Source organism: Salvelinus namaycush, chromosome 17, assembly GCF_016432855.1.
Source record: "Salvelinus namaycush isolate Seneca chromosome 17, SaNama_1.0, whole genome shotgun sequence".
Lineage (NCBI taxonomy): Eukaryota > Metazoa > Chordata > Actinopteri > Salmoniformes > Salmonidae > Salvelinus > Salvelinus namaycush.
In genome coordinates this window covers 34196369-34216255 of record NC_052323.1, presented here as the reverse complement: position 1 = coordinate 34216255, position 19887 = coordinate 34196369, and the positions used below count along the sequence as shown (strand labels likewise).

Below are 19887 nucleotides of genomic sequence, written 5' to 3'. Positions count from 1 at the left end.
CTTCCATGGAGGTAAAATTTCCTGGAATCACAGTGAGTGTAACTTGTGAGGAGTTGTGAAAGGAATTTTAAATGGAAAGTCTTTAAACATCCTCATCACCATCATCCTCCTCATCATCATCCTCATCATCATCACCTTCCTTCTTCCCCTCATCATCATCCTCCTTCTCCTCTTATTCATCATCATCATCAGCTTCCTCCTTCCCCTCATCCTCATCTTCATCATCTTCATCATCATCTTCCTCCTCCTCCCCCTCATCATCTTCCTCCTCCCCCTCCTCATCATCATCATCTTCCTCCTTCCCCTCACCATCCTCATCATCAATATTATTCAATGTCGTTGCATATAGGCTAGTCTAGTTCTTGTGGCAGTTTTGTTTGGCAGTCAAACCTGTGTTGTCAACACACCTCAAGACCATGTCAGTACACTTATCTAAAGCCTAGGCTCGCTTCTCCAGGTCTCAGACGAGATCACTCATTTTGCAGGCATAGCTCACTGAACCACCTCCGTTCCACTTGTACGCAGAGCGACAGATAATCAGAGCAACTATACCAACTAAGCAAATTTGCCCTGCGAATGGAGTCTATAGTCCAGTCAAGTCTTTATCAGACTGACTCAACTCCTACCGAGAATGACTCAACTCTTACTGAGAATGACTCAACTTCTACTGAGAATGAATCAACTTGTACTGAGTAATCAAATAATCTTTGGAAAGGGTTCTTTATAGCACCATACAGGTTCCATTTAGAACCTTATGAGCATGGTTCTTTATTTAACCTTAAAAAAAAGGTTCTATATAGCACCGCTATGGTTACAAGCCAAAGAACCCTAATTTGGCACTATACAGAACCATTTTATTTGTGTGTATTCTCTCCTCTGTCTCTCTGTTCTGACTGTCTCTACCCTCTATCATTCTTAAGAAACTGTCAATCAAACAACACTGTGGACAAACATCACTTTGCATCACCTTAATGTAACCGATGTGAAATGGCTAGCTAGTTAGCGGGGTGCGCGCTAATAGCGTTTCAATCGGTGACTTCACTCGCTCTGAGTCCTTGAAGTAGTTGTTCCCCTTGCTCTGCAAGGGCCATGGCTTTTGTGGAGCGATGGGTAACGATGCTTCGTGGGAGGCAGTTGTTGATGTGTGCAGAGGGTCCCTGGTTCAAGCCCAGGTAGGGGCGAGGAGAGGGACAGAAGCTATACTGTTACATTAACAAGAGTTTATATAGAAGGTTTATCACTACAGTTCCTATGTTATACAACCATATACATTTAATATGTGCAATAAAGCTTAGTTACTGTGTGCACAATCAACCCGTGCCTTAATAAAATCCCTCAGTATTCACTGCCATTAATTTAAGGTGGGCAATCCCTTGGTGGATGTTTCCTTCTATCGCCCTTTATTTGTTGCTAAATGATTGTGAGTAATTACTCTCAAGGTCCTCCCTTGGCCAACCATACAAAGTTATAAACCGCTATGTCACGATTGTAAAATTACAGGGATTGGGACGATATCACTGCCCCACTCACAGTAATAGTATGATAAAGACTGGACTGAACTATAGACTCCATTGGCAGGAAACATTGACATGCTTGACCTGGTTGCTCTTACTATCTGTAGCTCTGGGTGCAAGTGGAGCGGAGGTGCTTCAGTGAACTATGCTCGCATGATGAGTGATCTTGACCCGAGCCTAGGCTTTAGCTCTGTGGAATAGCATGGTCTTGAGGTGTACAACCCAGGTTTGACTGCCAGGTGGTAAGTCCAGACTGCTAGAGTCGCCAAACAAAACGACCACAAGAACTAGACCAGCCTATATGCAAGAACATCTAATAATATTGATGATGAGGATGATGATGAGGGGAAGGAGGAAGATGGTGATGATAAGGGGGAAGAGGAAGATGATGAGGATGTTTAAAGACTTTCCACATAAAATTCCTTTTATAACTCATCACAAGTTACATTCCCAGGTTCTTCATAACCATCACTGATGATAGAAAATGTGCTTCCAGGAAGCTTTACCTCCATGGAAGTTTGTTAAGAATGCCTTGGTCTCTTTTTGATTATGCAAAGTGTCAGGTATTAGTTCAGTTCAGTGCACATGATGTCTCAATTATAGTATGATGTGAAGTCTCTGGAATATGTAAGGACAGGTTTACAGTAAAACTTGAGTTCTAGGAAGTAGTCCACATTGCAGTATAAAGTTGGTGTACGTTACAGTGAAAGGGTGGTTACCCTAGTTGCCTTGGAGACGAGGCCGGGGGGTGGAGCCCGCGCTCGCGGAAACTGGCTTTAAATAAATGCTGGGAGTGAGAAGTTTTACACAGTTTCATTTGGATTCTATTCGGGAACTACTGACAGTAGTAACGGCGTAAACTACCACGAACCGGCCATCGCCTTGAACAGTATCCATTTGGACAAGACAATCAGAACCATGTGTGGTAAGGTCAGATAGAGCTACATCTTTTACTGTGCATCATGGAACTGGCAATCTGGATTGCCTAATCAGGAGACAGATTACGCATTATGCAAAGACATGACGGTAGTTTAGCCTAGGCTATTACTATTATTGGAATCTGACAAAATGATTATGTATGTTGTTATTGTAGGCTATTTTAAACCAGTCCGTTCAGACAGTTTGTGTATGTGCGTCACTGAATGCTGAATGAGGTGCCATCCTTGTAGGCAATTTACATGTCAGTGCAGGTATTTTTTTATATCTAAATATAAACCTCGATTCAATGTAATAGAGTTCAGCTGCGGTCCCCAGTACAATATATTGGTGGGACTCTGATCCTCCCGCCGTAGATAACATACTTCTTCCATGCATCCTGAATGGGACGTTGAGCTGCTACGTGTCAATGTACCTCCTTGGGGTAGGCCTGTCAATGACAGCTCAGCATTGTATTGTGAGCAGGTTATGATGATACACATCAATGTGATATTATCAGCCCATGGAGCAAAATCCTCAAATGTCCAAGTTTTGGTAAAACAAAACGTAGCCTATGCTTAAAGATGTAGGTATCACCCGAGTCGTTGGATTCTAGGCCTACGCACATTTCTGTTGCTGAAATATGACTATGTATTATCATGAAAATGTAGGATTGTTTAAGCAATAATGCATGAGGGGGTGTGGTATATGGCCAATATACCACGGCTGAGGGCCTTTCTTTATGCACGACGCAACACGGAGTGCATGGACACAGCCCTTAGCGGTGGTATATTGGCCATATTTCACAAACCCCGATGTGCCTTATTGCTATTATAAACTGGTTACCAACGTAATTAGAGCAGTAAAAATACATGTTTTGTCATACCCGTGATATATGGTCTGATATACCACGGCTGTCAGCCAATCACCATTCAGGTCTCGAATGAACAAGTTTATAAATACTATTAAATACTTTTAGTTTAATAGTAACTATTTTTCCCCGAGGTGAGAAGGTCGGCCAGTTTACTTTTCTCAGCAACTCTTAGAAAAAATGATGCCCTCTAGAACCTAAAAGGTTTTTTCGGCTGTCCCCATAGTAGTACCCTTTGAATAACTTTCCCTGTTTTGTTCCAGGTAGAACTATTTGGGGTTACATGGAGAACCCTTTCCACAGAAGGTGAGGCTTCTACGTTCCACCTGAAACCAAAAATGGTTCTACCTGGAACCAGAAAGGGTTCTCCTATGGGGACAGCAGAAGAACCCTTTTGGAACACTTTTTTCTAAGCGTGTACCTGGTTGAGGCGAACATTGCGCACAATGTGCTCCGCTCAATGGCCACCTTAAACCAACCTCCCTCCATTGCACAGCACGCAGACTGGGAACTTTAATTGCACACATCACGGATCCCCTTTGAGGTGCACTCCAGAGCATAAAGCGTGTTATGTTTTTATCAGAACCCCGGCAATATAGTGCACCAGTGGTTCCCATCCCTTTTCAGTTCCTAGTACCCCTGGTTGGGAACCACTGTAGTACACTGTAATGCAGGTTTGCTAATTGAGACAGGCCCTTTAAATCAAATCAAAATCAAATTGTATTTATCGCATGCACCGAATACAACAGGCGTAGTAGACCTTACAGTGAAATGCTTACTTACAAGCCCTTAATCAACAATGCAGTTTAAAATATATATATATATAATATAAATATAACAAATAATTAAGGAACCACAATAAAATATTCAGACAGCAGCAAATATTCTGTAAATGCTACCATTATTTCCCCAGTTGGATAGAGACTAATTCATTGATATACACTTAAAAAAAATAATGTATGATTTAATTTCACTTATCTGTTCCAGTTGGCCATGTCAGTAATCCATCTGCATAGGCCACTGCTTCCATGTTTACAGTATATTATAGAGGAGGATTTCTCCAAACACAGGAAGAGAGGATTATGAAATACAACAAACAACTGTTGGGTTACTGAGTGACACTATCTGTCTCCGCTCTCAACTTCTTACGCTACTTTGCTGAGAGTTTTATTCTATATTTGAATGAATACACTGTAAAACATGTATAGTACAAGACTCATCTCATCAACTGTTTGCTGCACCATAGCAACAGAATAGGATTTACACCCTTTGCTAACAGAATATAGGACGAATTGTAACACGACTATGGGAAATGGCAGCCCTTTCCCTAACTCAACAACCCAGTACTGAATGTACATTATACCTACACACTGCTCATTTCAGTAAAATAACTGATAAAAAGGCTCAAGTTGAATATGAAGATTGAAGAAGGAAAGGGAGGGTAAAAAAGCAGTGAAAAGACCAGAGAGCTGATTTATGTCTCTATGCCTCTATCTCAATGTCTCTATGTCTCTATCTTTATGTCTCTATGTCTCTATGTTTCTATCTCTATGTTTCTATCTCTGTCTCTATCTCTATGTCTCTATCTTTATGTCTCTGGCTGTATGTCTCTGTCTCTATGTCTCTATCTCTGTCTCTATCTTTATGTGCCTATGTCTCTATGTTTCTATCTTTGTCTTTATATCTATGTCTCTATCTTTATGTCTCTATGTCTCTATCTTTATGTCTCTTTGTCTCTATCTCTCTGTCTCTATATCTATGTCTCTTTGTTTCTATCTCTCTGTCTGTCTCTATGTCACTATCTCTATGTCTCTATATCTATGTCTCTGTCTCTATATCACTATCTTTATGTCTCTATCTCTATGTCTCTATCTTTATGTCTCTATGTCTCTATCTTTATATCTCTATGTCTCTATGTCTCTATATCTCTGTCTCTATATCTCTGTCTCTATCTTTATGTCTCTTTGTTTCTATCTCTCTGTCTCTATATCTATGTCTCTATTACTCTATGTCACTATCTCTATGTGTCTGTCTCTATATCTGTCACTATGTCTCTATCTTTATGTCTCTGTCTATATGTCTCTGTCTTTATGTCTCTATCTTTGTCTCTATGTCTCTATCTCTTTATGTCTCTATCCCTATATCGCTATGTCTCTATATCTATGTCTCTATATCTATGTCTCTATATCTCTGTCTCTATGTCTCTATCTCTATGTCTCTGTCTCTATGTCTCTATCTTTATGTCTCTATCTCTATGTCTCTATGTCTCTATCTCTATGTATCTATGTCTCTATCTTTATGTCTCTGTCTCTATTGTCTCTATCTCTATGTCTCTGTCTCTGTCTCTATCTTTATGTCTCTATCTTTATGTCTCAATTTTTATGTCTCAATCTCTGTCTCTATATTTCTGTCTATATGTCTATATTTATGTCTCTGTCTATATGTCTATGTCTCTATGTCTCTATCTTTATATCATATGTCTCTGTCTCTATGCCTCTGTCTCTGTCTCTATCTTTATGTCTCTGTCTCTATATCTCTACATCTCTGTCTCTATGTCTCTATGTCTCTATGTCTCTATCTCTATCTCTATGTCTCTATCTCTATGTCTCTTTCTCTATGTCTCTGTTTCTTTCTATATATCTATGTCTGTATGTCTCTATGCCTCTATCTCTATATCTATGTTCGTATGTCTCTATCGCTATGTCTCTATCTCTGTCTCTATTTTTTGTCTCTGTCTCTATCTCTCTGTCTCTATGTCTGTATGTCTCTGTCTCTATGTCTCTCTGTCGCTGTCTCTATCTTCATGTCTCTATGTCTCTGTCTCTATGCCTCTGTTTCTATGTCTCTGTATCACTTGCTATCTTTCTCTGTCTCTCTCTCTGTCTCTGGGTCTCTCTCTCTCTCTCTCTCTCTCTCTCGGTCTCTCTCTCTCTGTCTCTCTCTTTCTCACACTTGGCTTCATTGTAGGGATCTTTGCCTACCTGAATTACTGTGTGCCTCGCACCAGAAAGGAGATATTTGAGACGCTGGTGAAGGGACTGCGGAGGCTGGAGTACAGAGGCTATGATTCAGCAGGTAAATAAATAAATATGTTTTATTTTCGCAGTTACATTTTTGCAGTGAAATATGTTTTTTTACACGGTCAGTCATAGTAGTACAGCACCCCTAAAGCAAATTGGGGTTAAGTGCCTTGTTCAAGGGCACATCGACAGATCTGTCACCTTGTCGGCTTGGGTATCACCCTGAACACACACACACACACACACACACACACACACACACACACACACACACACACACACACACACACACACACACACACACACACACACACACACACACACACACACACACACACACACTATTAATGTACACACTATTAATGTATCCAGCCTTACTGTGTAACTGTACAGACAGTTTAAGGCTTATAGCACAACTCAACTCATGGTAAAGCACTATTACATCATTAAACCCTAAGGACTACTGATTTCTGCCCTGTGTGCTTCGGGCCGGTTAGACAGTATTTGTACATGCTCTGTGTGATCATACTGAAGGTATGGTATCTAATCACTTACAAGGCAGCTGAAAGCTGCCAGTTGCTGTCAGTTATAGATCATCCTGATGAGTGCATTGTAGACCTAGGTCCAGGAATCAGGGCTAAGTTGACACACAGGTAGGACAGGTAAGATGAGTTGGGGTGTGAACATCTGATTACATGCTCCGTCTGAAACTGGTGTGGACACTCCATCTAGCTATAATACCTCTAATACCATTACTTCCACTATCTGTTCATAGCTACAGCTAGGGGTTGATTTGGGACAGGGCATCGGTCAGCAACGCTCAGATAAGTCTGAGTTGAACTTATAACAGAGAAGGTAGTAGTAGAGAGCCCTCGTGAGGAGAGAATCTGTAGCCTTTAGTTCTATTCTAAGCCTCACCGTGCACCAATGATATCTGCCTCACTGGTATTTACTATTGCTTTGGCATTCCTCCAATGGCATATTCCAGAGTACACAGACACGCATGAACCCCCCCCCATGTTTGTTTATCCTTGAACACAGCCCCTTTCATGGCCGGTAAAACCCATATGCTACACACACACACAGTCATTACCTGTCATTCTATGTGAGCTGGTTAACATTCACAGGGGTTCCACAGTAATCAGCTGGTTAATATTCACAGGGGTTCCACAGTAATCAGCTCTTTGCCCTAAATTAACAACTTAACTCTTCCCCTAATGATTTCAGGGAAGATCATTCAATCACATTAAAGGGTTTTAAATGGATTAGGATTTGGAGTCTTTCAAACAAGCTTTCACATTGTCATGACTATTGTCTCAGTTAAAGTTGACCTGATTCATTGACTGGCCCTGCAGCCTATTAGCCAGCTAATATAGCCTGCATTGATGATGATTGGTTTAAGGTTGATATTGGTATAGATTTGCCTTGTTTCTCTGGTTTCAGGCATCGCTGTGGATGGCAACAAGAAGACAACGACAGAAGACAACAGCAACATTGTTCTCATCAAGAAGAAAGGCAAAGTGAAGGCCCTGGATGAAGAGCTCTACAGTAGGTCTCATGACTACCTGCATCCATCACATTCCTGTTGTCCAGTGTCAGTATTATGTGTTTATAAAGTATTCTATAGTCTGTAGCTCTCTCTCTTCTTGGTAACTCCTCTGTCCTTCTACCTCAGGACCCTTCCAGTTTACTTCCCTTCTTCTTTGCCATAACTAATAGCTCTCTAATGAAAGAGGCGACAGTGTAGGGTTACGGTAAGGGTAGCCTCTGCTGAGTCCCCAACAACCGGATGTTCCGGTTTTCAGGGGAAATGAAAAGAGAGCGTGTGACGTTAACGTTTTTCGACGTTAACAAGGCGACACAACAGAGTTTCTAAACCTACGTACTATACTGTCTCTGGTGACACTCCATCTTAACTCCTCCTCCACATTTACTGGATTGGTTGAACAGTGCTGAAGAGAACCTCCCCCGACAGTTTTTTTTCTTCTCGTCAAGACCAGTATGTAGGGGATCTAGTCTCAGGCCTTTCTTTTACACCTGCTACACTAGGTAATGCTAAAAGGTTGAATTACACTTCCGTAGTCCTCTGTCAGCTTCACCCTTTATCACAGTGCTTTATAATGCACCTTTATTGACCGATGCAATGTTTCTCCCTTTCATGTTACTGTTCAGTCATTGCCATACATGTAAAATGACATGCTCTGATCTTGATGTGTCTTGTGAGCAGAGAAAGACTGCATGGATCTGGAGGTGGAGTTGGACACACACTTTGGCATTGCTCACACACGCTGGGCCACACACGGTGAACCCAGTGCCCTCAACAGCCATCCCCAGCGCTCCGACAAGAACAACGGTAACACACACTGCACACACATACGCACACACACACACATACGCACACATGCCATACATACAGTTGCAAGAATACGTTTGTGAACCTTTTGAAATTGCCTGGATTTCTGCGTTGATTACTCATAAAATGTGGTCTGATCTTCATCAAAGTCACAATAATAGACAAACACAATCTGACTAAACTAATAACACACAAACAGATGTACTTTTCACATTTTTATTGAAGACATTGAGTAATCATTCATAATGCAGGCTGGAAAAAGTAAGTGAACCCTTGAATTTAGTAACTTGTAGATCCTCCTTTAGCAGCAACAACCTCCACCAAACATGTCCTGTAGCTGCTTATAAGACTTGCACAACGTCGAGGAAGAATTTTGAACCATTCCTCCCTACAAATCTGTTTCAGTTCATCAATATTTCTGGGTTGTCTTGATTGCACAGCCCTCTTCAGGTCATGCCACAGCATCTCAATTGGGTTAAGGTCAGGACTCTGACTTGGCCATTCCAAAACACACATTTTCTTCCTTTCAGTAATTCTTTAGTTGATTTACTTGTGTGCTTTGTGTTATTGTCTTGTTGCATCACCCAACCTCTCTTAAGCTTGAGGTCATAGACTGCTGCCCTGACATTCTCCTGTAAAATGTCTTGATACACTTTTGAATTCATTGTTCTCTCAATGATTGCAAGGTGTCCAGGCCCTGAGGAAGCAAAGCAGCCACAAACCATGATGCTCCCTCCACCATACTTCACAAATGGGATGAGTTTTTGGTGTTGGTGTGCAGTGCCCTTTTTCCTACACATAGCGTTGTGCATTTTTCCCAAAAAGTTCAACTTTTGTCTCATCTGTTCACAGCACATTTTCCCAGAAGCATTATGGAACATCCAGGTGGTCTTGGGCAAAGTTGAGACGTGCCGCAATGTTTTTTTTAGACAGCAGTGGTTTCCTTCGTGGTGTCCATCCATGAACACCATTGTTGTTCAGTGTTTTTCTGATAGTGGACACATCAACACAGACTATTGTTGTTTGTAGAGTTTTCTGGAAGTCTTTGCTGTTACTCTTGGGTTCTTTCTCACCTCTTTCAGGATGGCCCTTTGTGCTCTTGGAGTGATCTTCGCAGGACACCCACTCCTAGGGAGAGTAGCAACAGTCATGAATCTTCTCCATTTGTAGACATGTTGTCTTACTGTGGATTGATGAACACCAAGGTCTTTAGCAATGCTAATGTAACCTTTTCCAGCTTCGTGCATCTCTATAATGCGTCTTCTAAGGTCCTTTGAAAGTTTGGGATCGAGGCATGGTTCACACTAACCAATCATTCTGGAGAAGAACAGATTTGTTAGTAACCAGGTTTTGTGTGGCTTTATTTAAAGGGCAGGGCACCTGTGCAACCCACACCTCATATCTCATCTCCTTAATTGAAACACCTGACTCCAAATAGCTTTTGGAGGTTCACTTACTTTTTCCATCCTGCACTGAGAAGGATTACTCAATGTCTTCAATAAAAATCTGTTTGTGTGTTATTAGTTTAGTCAGATTGTGTTTGTCTATTATTGCGACTTAGATGAAGATCATACCACATTTTATGAGTAATCAATGCAGAAATCCAGGCAGACAGACAGAGGCCAGGCAGACAGGTTCTACTTCAGTTGGCCATAGCCATGTCCTTCCTGAGGCACACATTATCATATTACACATATTTTGTACAGTATCTTTAATGTATTCTCTCTCTCTCTTTTCCCCAGAGTTTGTTGTCATCCACAATGGTATCATCACCAACTACAAAGAGTTAAAGAAGTACCTGGTAAGTCCTACCCTACCCCTCCACACCCCAGTATGTATTTCTGTAGTTTCACTCTATTTCAGTAGCAAGGCTGTTTTGGGTCAAACCCTTGGTTATGGTCTGAGATATGATCAGAAGTGTTATAGGGTTTGAAGCCTTCTGTCATGCGAAGCTTTGCCTTTGACGATCTTAGGCCTGGGTCCTTTGTGTAGGGCTTTTTGACTGTTGCACTATTCCACACAAATGCAAGTGAATTGAAATGGCATTGACAAAGTGGCAATGGGCAATGTTTACTTTAGGCAGAAGTCGTACATAGGCTATGTAGAAATCCTACAGCGTTTGTTCAGCTCCCCTCTACATTGTGGACTTCACAGCGTGAGCAGCGCAAGTGATTTAAATAAGGAAGCGAGTTCGTAAAATCGGAAAGTATGTATTCGAAGAAATAGTTTTCAATATGAACTTTATATGTCCGAACTCAGAATCACTTGGGCTCTCCAAAAATAATATGCTCGCTGTGATAGAACATTTATTTTGATTGCCGATTACAGCTGTAGCAGGCTAGCTCTCTCTCCCACCTCCATTTTAATCCACTCCTCTTTCAAGTGCCACACAAGCAGGCCGTCCTGAATAGTTACTTATAGCTATCGCTACTGGTATTACTAGTTGCCACTCCTTATTATTGTGGCATATAATGTTCATACCTATCCCATTGCAACTACACTGAGTATAAAAAACATGAAGAACTCTTTCCATGATATAGACTGACCAGGTGAATCCAGGTGAAAGTTAGGATCCCTTATTGATGACACTTACAATAAACATACACCAGTGAAAGTTGCTGGGAAAATAGCGCTGTTTCTGCCCTAGCCATGACTGTACTATACATGCTGTAAACCACAAAGGGAGAAGCCAAATTGTGAACCACACCCTTCTCAAGAACGTACTCTGATGTTCTTTACTCCGGTCTTTTCCCCCATTTGACCATATCTCAGCTATTACCAATGTTATCAGTAATTACTTGCAATTGATGTATCATAAGCAGTTGATATGCTATAACAATAAGTCAATAAGGTATGTACTACTTTATTTTGTCACTGTGTCCTGTCTCACTGGTTTCTTGTGGCAGGTGAAGTCTCAATAAATACTAAAATACACTGAGTATGCAAAACAACTCTTTCAATGACATAGACTGACCAAGTGAATCCGGGTGAAAGCTATGATCCCTTATTGATGTCACTTGTTAAATTCACTTCCATCAGTGTAGATGAAGGGGAGGAAACAGGTTAAAGAATACTTTTTAAGCCTTGAGACAATTGAGACATGTATTATGTATGTGTGTCATTCAGAGGGTGAATGGGTAGGACAAACGATTTACATGCCTTTGAGCAGGGTATGGTAGACGGTGCCAGGTGCACCGGTTTGGGTCAAGAACTGCAATGCTGGTGGGTTTTCCAACAGAGGAGTTGTTAGTCTAGAGGAGTTGTTAGTCTAGAGGAGTTGTTATTCTAGAGGAGTTGTTATTCTAGAGGAGTTGTTATGCTAGAGGAGTTGTTAGTCTAGAGGAGTTGTTATGCTAGAGGAGTTGTTATGCTAGAGGAGTTGTTATGCTAGAGGAGTTGTTATGCTAGAGGAGTTGTTATGCTAGAGGAGTTGTTATGCTAGAGGAGTTGTTATGCTAGATGGGTTGTTAGTCTAGAGGAGTTGTTAGTCTAGAGGAGTTGTTAGTCTAGAGGAGTTGTTAGTCTAGAGGAGTTGTTAGTCTAGAGGAGTTGTTAGTCTAGAGGAGTTGTTAGTCTAGAGGAGTTGATAGTCTAGAGGAGTTGATAGTCTAGAGGAGTTGATAGTCTAGAGGAGTTGATAGTCTAGAGGAGTTGATAGTCTAGAGGAGTTGATAGTCTAGAGGAGTTGTTAGTCTAGAGGAGTTGATAGTCTAGAGGAGTTGTTAGTCTAGAGGAGTTGTTAGTCTAGAGGAGTTGTTAGTCTAGAGGAGTTGTTAGTCTAGAGGAGTTGTTAGTCTAGAGGAGTTGTTAGTCTAGAGGAGTTGTTATGCTAGAGGAGTTGATAGTCTCGAGGAGTTGTTCTGCTAGAGGAGTTGTTCTGCTAGAGGAGTTGTTATTCTAGAGGAGTTGTTATTCTAGAGGAGTTGTTATTCTAGAGGAGTTGTTATTCTAGAGGAGTTGTTAGTCTAGAGGAGTTGTTCTGCTATAGGAGTTGTTATTCTAGAGGAGTTGTTAGTCTAGAGGAGTTGTTAGTCTAGAGGAGTTGATAGTCTAGAGGAGTTGATAGTCTAGAGGAGTTGATAGTCTAGAGGAGTTGTTAGTCTAGAGGAGTTGTTAGTCTAGAGGAGTTGTTAGTCTAGAGGAGTTGTTAGTCTAGAGGAGTTGTTAGTCTAGAGGAGTTGTTAGTCTAGAGGAGTTGTTAGTCTAGCTAAAGGTCCATCTGGGAGTGCTGCTTCAGTAAGCTTGTAACATTCATTCTGATCCCCACCCTCTTTAAGATCTCCAAGGGCTACGAGTTTGAGTCTGAGACGGACACAGAGGTCATCCCTAAACTGATAAAATATGTTTACGACAACCGTGAGAGAGACGACTTGTCCTTCTCTACTCTGGTGGAGAGGGTCATTCAACAGCTGGTGAGTACTGGGACACCTCAACACTGTGCTAATATGTTATTACTATGGTGCTACTAAGTAATGTACTACTACTACTACTGCTACTCTACTACTACTACTATTGCTGCTACCCTACTACTACTACTATTGCTGCTACTACTGTTACTGCTACTGCTACTACTATTACTACTACTATTACTATTATTACTCTGCTACTACTACTCTACTACTACTGCTACTACTGCTGCTACTGCTGCTACTACTACTGCTGCTACTACTGCTACTACTACTACTACTGCTACAATTATTACTACTACTACTACTACTACTACTACTGCTACATTTATTACTACTACTTCTACCACTACAATTATTACTACAACTACTGCTGCCAATGGTGCTACTACTACTACTACTACTACTACTACGACTACTACTGCTGCCAATGGTGCTACCACTACTACTACTACTACTTTTACTACTACTACTACTACTACTGCTGCTGCTGCTGCTACTACTACTACTATTATTACTACAACTACTGCTGCCAATGGTGCTACCACTACTATTACTACTACTACTGCTGCTCCCGCTGCTGCTGCTACTACTACTATTATTACTACTACTACTATTACTACATTGACTTCTACTATTACTATTATTACTACTACTACTATCACTACTACTATTACTATTACTACTGCTACTACTACTACTACTACTATCACTACTACTATTATTACTACAACTACTGCTGCCAATGGTGCTACCACTACTATTACTACTACTACTGCTGCTCCCGCTGCTGCTGCTACTACTACTATTATTACTACTACTACTATTACTACATTGACTTCTAATATTACTATTATTACTACAACTACTGCTGCCAATGGTGCTACTACTACTTCTACTACTACTACTACTACTACTGCTGCTCCCGCTGCTGCTGCTACTACTACTATTATTACTACTACTACTACTATTACTACATTGACTTCTACTATTACTATTATTACTACTACTACTACTATCACTACTACTGTTACTATTACTACTGCTACTACTACTACTACTACTACTATCACTACTACTATTACTACTGCTACTACTACTACTATCACTACTACTATTACTACTGCTACTACTACTACTATCACTACTACTATCACTACTACTATTACTAGTATTATTACTACTGCTACTACTACTACTACTACTACTACTATCACTACTACTATTACTATTATTATTACTACTGCTACTACTATCACTACTACTATTACTATTATTATTACTACTGCTACTACTATCACTACTACTATCACTACTACTATTACTATTATTATTACTACTGCTACTGCTACTAAACAAAAATGAATTGCTTGACAAAATAACAAAAACCCCGTCAGATTCCATCTGGCGCTATGATGAATGCCAGTTCTTAAACAGCATTGTAAAATGGGTATGTTTATAACAACAACAGAGCAACAATATCTCCCAGTTCCTCTCGATGACGTCATCATACCATATCCCTGTCCCGTAGCTCTTTGTCAAAGAGGGGGTCATTGAGTCCAATCTGGCCTAAAATCTGCCCCCCCCCTCCCATCTATCTCCACTGAGCACAGTATGACGTTACCTCACTTTCCGTCCTATTAATAGTGTTACATCATTGCCAAAACAGTCATCATGGCAACCGCCCTAACAACATCTTTAGTGACATCACATCTGTATCTGGGGACCAGGAGCGAGACAGACTAACTTACTTAATCACTTTTTCACTTACTAGATTGTCCAGTCATTTTCTGTCATTTTCTCTCTCTCTCGCTCAGTTCTTAACACACTCTTTTGTGTTTAATGTTGTTGCGTTTTGTCTTATTGGAGACCATCCCATCTCAACCCCATCTCCCCGCTCCCTAGCTCAACCCAGCCCCACCTCCCCTCTCCCTGGCTCAACCCAGGCCCATCTTCCCTCTCCCTGGCTCAACCCAGCCCCACCTCCCCTCTCCCTGGCTCAACCCAGCCCCATCTCCCCTCTCCCTGGCTCATCCCAGGTCCACCTCCCCTTTCCCTGGCTCATCCCAGCCCCATCTCCCCTCTCCCTGGCTCATCCCAGGCCCACCACCCTTCTCCCTGGCTCAACCCAGCCCCACCTCCCCTCTCCCTAGCTCAACCCAGCCCCACCTCCCCTCTCCCTGGCTCAACCCAGGCCCATCTCCCCTCTCCCTGGCTCAACCCAGCCCCACCTCCCCTCTCCCTGGCTCATCCCAGCCCCATCTCCCCTCTCCCTGGCTCATCCCAGCCCCATCTCCCCTCTCCCTGGCTCATCCCAGGTCCACCTCCCCTCTCCCTGGCTCATCCCAGCCCCATCTCCCCTCTCCCTGGCTCATCCCAGGCCCACCACCCTTCTCCCTGGCTCATCCCAGCCCCATCTCCCCTCTCCCTGGCTCATCCCAGGCCCACCACCCCTCTCCCTAGCTCAACCCAGGCCCATCTCCCCTCTCCCTGGCTCTCTGTAAAAGCTCTGAGAAGATCACAGAGGATAAAGAGTATCTTACAGCTTCACAGTGTTTGGACTAATAGAAACCAGACCAGAGCCAACCCTTAATAGTCTAAAGACCACTGCCTCCCCTCTCTTTCTTCTCCTCTCCCTCTTCCTTCTCTCTCCACCCTCCTCCCTCCCACTTCTCAATCTCTCCCCTCTTCCCCGTCCTCGCCACTCACTCCCCCCTCCTCTCCCCTCTCCTCCTTCCTCCTTCCCCTCCTCTCTATTCTATCTCCCTCTCCTTCCCTTCCTCTCCCCTCTCTCCTCCTTCTCCCTCTCCTTCCCCTCCTCTCCACTCTCTCCTCCATCTCCTTTTCCCATCTCCTTCCCTTCCTCTCCCCTCTCCTCCCTTTCCTTCCCTTCCTCTCCCCTCTCTTCTCCATCTCCTTCCCCTCCTCTCCCCCATCTCCCTCTTCCCCTCCTTCCTTTCCTCTCCCCTCTATCTTCCCCCCCACTGGTTTTATGCAATAATTCCCCTTAGCTTCCCTAAACATCCCCCTCATCCCTCTCTCACATCCCCACTACTACCCCCCACGAGGGGGAATACAGGTTAAGAAGTCTATCCAAAAAGAGACAGGGAATTTCAATGTTGCTTTTTAAGCTCACTGTTTGTCTGTTCGACTGAAACTGATGCCTACATTTTCCTCCCGTGTATTTAGCATTTTTACAATTCCTTCTCATCTTCATCCTTCTTTTCCTCTTCGTCATCATCTTCATCATCATGAACACTAACATATTCTCTCCTCTATGTCATCCTGTTTTAGGAGGGGGCCTTCGCCCTGGTGTTCAAAAGCCATTATTTCCCCGGAGAGGCTGTAGCCACCAGGTCAGTATCCATGTCCACTTCCTCACACGCCTCTCTCCGTCTTGTCTGTGAGTCCTCCACACTATGGAAACATGATCAAAAAAATTATCAAGACCCATTGGCATTGACTCATTGTCTATTGCCACAATAAAGCAATAAAACCTGATTATATTATAGCCATATATTGGTCTTCAGATTGTGTCTCTGCCTACGTCTATTCCGTCTATTCCATGGGTCACGTTTGATGACTGGAAGTTGAAACAGTCAGGATTTACAGGAAAGGGGTGAAAGTGTGAGGTGTGTGTGTGTGTGTGTGTGTGTGTGTGTGTGTGTGTGTGTGTGTGTGTGTGTGTGTGTGTGTGTGTGTGTTGCGTAGCGGTTGAGAGCGTCCTGTAAATTGTTCTGGATAAGAGCGTCTGCTAAATTACTGTTGTAAATGTTATTTTGTGTGCCTCATGCATACTTGTGTGTGTGGTACTGTATAGAGAAGCAGTGTGACTCTGAGATCCAGACAGAGGGGGAGAAGGAGAGGAGTGTGGTCCAGGTTCAGTCACTCCTTGCTGGGCCTCTTGCCTGGCTCTCCTCTCCTCTCTGTGACTCATTAGGCTCTGCTCTGTTTCCTCTTGCTTCTCAGGGAGAAAACCCTGGCCAGCACCTATTACACTCAATCACCTCTGACGTCTTGATTTCTTCAATTATTTCTCTCTGTTTCCTCGTTGGTAGACTGAGGGAAAGAGGGCGAGGGCTGTTGACCTATGGTTTATAGTCCACAGTAAAGAGGATGATTGGTTGAACATGGTGCTGTTGCCAGGGTTCAGTTAGTCCACCTGTTGTTGCTCCACCTGGATACAGTGGGTTTCACTGAATACCATAACTCTCTCTCTCTCCCTACCCTCTGTCTCTTGCTCTCATTTTCTCTCTGATAGTTACCTGCTGTTTTTAGCTTAGTCTTGTCTTGAGAGCCAGGGACTGAGCTGACAGTTAATGTCTTGCATTGTTAGGGCTGTCTCCCAGGGTAGAGGGAGAAATGGAGGGATGGAAGTGATTAAGCAGTGATGCTAGCCCCTGCTCCCTCTCTTTTTGGCAAAACTATCAGCCCTCCAGCAAGGCTTGCCTGAGAATCACTGTCTACATCTCTCTCTCTCTTTCTCTCTCTCTGTACCCTGCCATCACACCTGCAACCCTGTACATGTGACTATTAAACACTGTACCCTGCCATCACACCTGCAACCCTGTACATGTGACTATTAAACACTCTGAATCTGGAAAAAAACAGCACAGCATACTGCCTTTCAGCTTGATGTCAAGTGTATAGCTCCCTGCTCCCTGCTCCCTGCTCCCTGCTCCCTGCTCCCTGCTCCCTGCTCCCTGCTCCCTGCTCCCTGCTCCCAGCCCCATGTACAGGACTCACAGAGAAGAGAAGGATACAGGAAACAGAGGGAAAGAAAAGAGTGTAATTGAGAAACGTTGCTGTTTTCTTTGAGCCTCAGGTGGGAATTACCCCAGCCAGGTGTAAGCTGTCAAACAGGACAATGCTACATACATAGGTGTAATTGAGATGTAAATATTTATGATAGCGTGTTAAGTACTTTTATGAGTTGCTTGGTGTACAGTGTACTCTGTCATAGGTTCTACTTGATCTATATACAGGTTAGGTTTGCCACGCCTTCTCTCCTCACCTGTTATGCGCACACACACACACACACACACACACACACACACACACACACACACACACACACACACACACACACACACACACACACACACACACACACACACACACACACACACACACACACACACCCGCATCAGCCAATCAGAGAAGCACACATGGAGTACTGGAGACAGAATGCATGGCTGATGAGCTAGAAACATGAGCAGGAACTGACTCAACCACCTGTAGGGGAGAGGGAGGACAAGGAGCAGAAACCTGCTAGAAAACAAGAGAGAGACAGAGAGGGAAAGAGGGGGAGGGGAGAGGTGAATTAGGGGACAGACAGGCAGAGAGTAAAAGTAAGAGATAGTATGACAGAGAGAGACACATAGAGGAGAAAAAGGAGAGAGAGCGAGGAGTGCTCCAGGTACTTCATTATAGTGTATTGAACAATGGGAGTCATTCAACAGCAACACTTGGGAGAAAGAGTTCAGCTGAGGTGTGGAGACCAATCCCAGCTCATGTTCCCCTGCTGAGGGAAATGTTACACTCACAAGAAATGTTTTAAGACATTACACTGTGTGCGCGTTTGTGTTCTCTCACACAAGATAGAAATCTAACCATTTCTCCCCTTCTACCCCCTCTGTCTTTCCCACTCTCTCTTCTCGCTTTCCCCTTCATCCCCATCCCGCTATCACCCCCTCTTTCTCTCTCTCTCCTTCAGGAGAGGAAGTCCTCTTCTCATTGGTGTGCGGAGCAAGTATGAGCTTTCCGCAGAGCACATCCCGATCCAATACAACAGTGGTGAGCTCTGTTCCTCTCTCCCAAGCCTCTTCTCCAGCTGATGTTCTCACTTCACAGTGTTCTCCAACCTCTGTCTGTCCACTGTCCTCACAGAAACCTGACTGTGTTAGTTAACGCATCTGAACACGTTCTGTTACGTAATATTCATGGACAGATCTCTAACTTGAGACACGAGTGCGTAACTGGAACTGAGACATACACCATGCATTGATATAGATGAGGTTATATGTCTGTATCTCAAGTCATAATTCGGGTCAGTAGGAGTACACCCTTGCATAACAAACTAACCAACTTAATCAATCAATTAAGTAACTGTGTCCTAACCATAACAGTAGCAGTACTTACTGTGAGCAGTATCTGTATCTATTCTAACCATAACAGTAGCTGTACTTACTGTGAGCAGTATCTGTATCTGTCCTAACCATAACAGTAGCAGTACTTACTGTGAGCAGTATCTGTATCTGTCCTAACCATAACAGTAGCTGTACTTACTGTGAGCAGTATCTGTATCTGTTCTAACCATAACAGTAGCTGTACTTACTGTGAGCAGTATCTGTATCTGTCCTAACCATAACAGTAGCTGTACTTACTGTGAGCAGTATCTGTATCTGTCCTAACCATAACAGTAGCTGTACTTACTGTGAGCAGTATCTGTATCTGTCCTAACCATAACAGTAGCTGTACTTACTGTGAGCAGTATCTGTATCTGTCCTAACCATAACAGTAGCTGTACTTACTGTGAGCAGTATCTGTATCTGTCCTAACCATAACAGTAGCTGTACTTACTGTGAGCAGTATCTGTATCTGTTCTAACCATAACAGTAGCTGTACTTACTGTGAGCAGTATCTGTATCTGTTCTAACCATAACAGTAGCTGTACTTACTGTGAGCAGTATCTGTATCTATTCTAACCATAACAGTAGCTGTACTTACTGTGAGCAGTATCTGTATCTGTTCTAACCATAACAGTAGCTGTACTTACTGTCTGGTCCAGACTAATGATAACCCTCCT

The 19887-nt window shown here is 42.9% G+C and overlaps 1 protein-coding gene across 1 annotated transcript in view; it reads left to right on the top strand.

The window, feature by feature from the left end:
• The first annotated feature begins 2320 nt into the window (after nt 1-2320).
• Nucleotides 2321-19887, top strand: part of LOC120062563 (glutamine--fructose-6-phosphate aminotransferase [isomerizing] 2-like) — a 30687-nt gene continuing 13120 nt past the window's right edge. The window contains exons 1-8 of the mRNA XM_039012632.1: nt 2321-2439; nt 6268-6375; nt 7764-7868; nt 8548-8673; nt 10416-10474; nt 12951-13085; nt 16374-16435; nt 18796-18875. Coding sequence (XP_038868560.1) covers nt 2433-2439; nt 6268-6375; nt 7764-7868; nt 8548-8673; nt 10416-10474; nt 12951-13085; nt 16374-16435; nt 18796-18875 — 682 coding nt within the window. The 5' untranslated portion in view covers nt 2321-2432. The remainder of the gene's footprint in view (nt 2440-6267; nt 6376-7763; nt 7869-8547; nt 8674-10415; nt 10475-12950; nt 13086-16373; nt 16436-18795; nt 18876-19887) is intronic.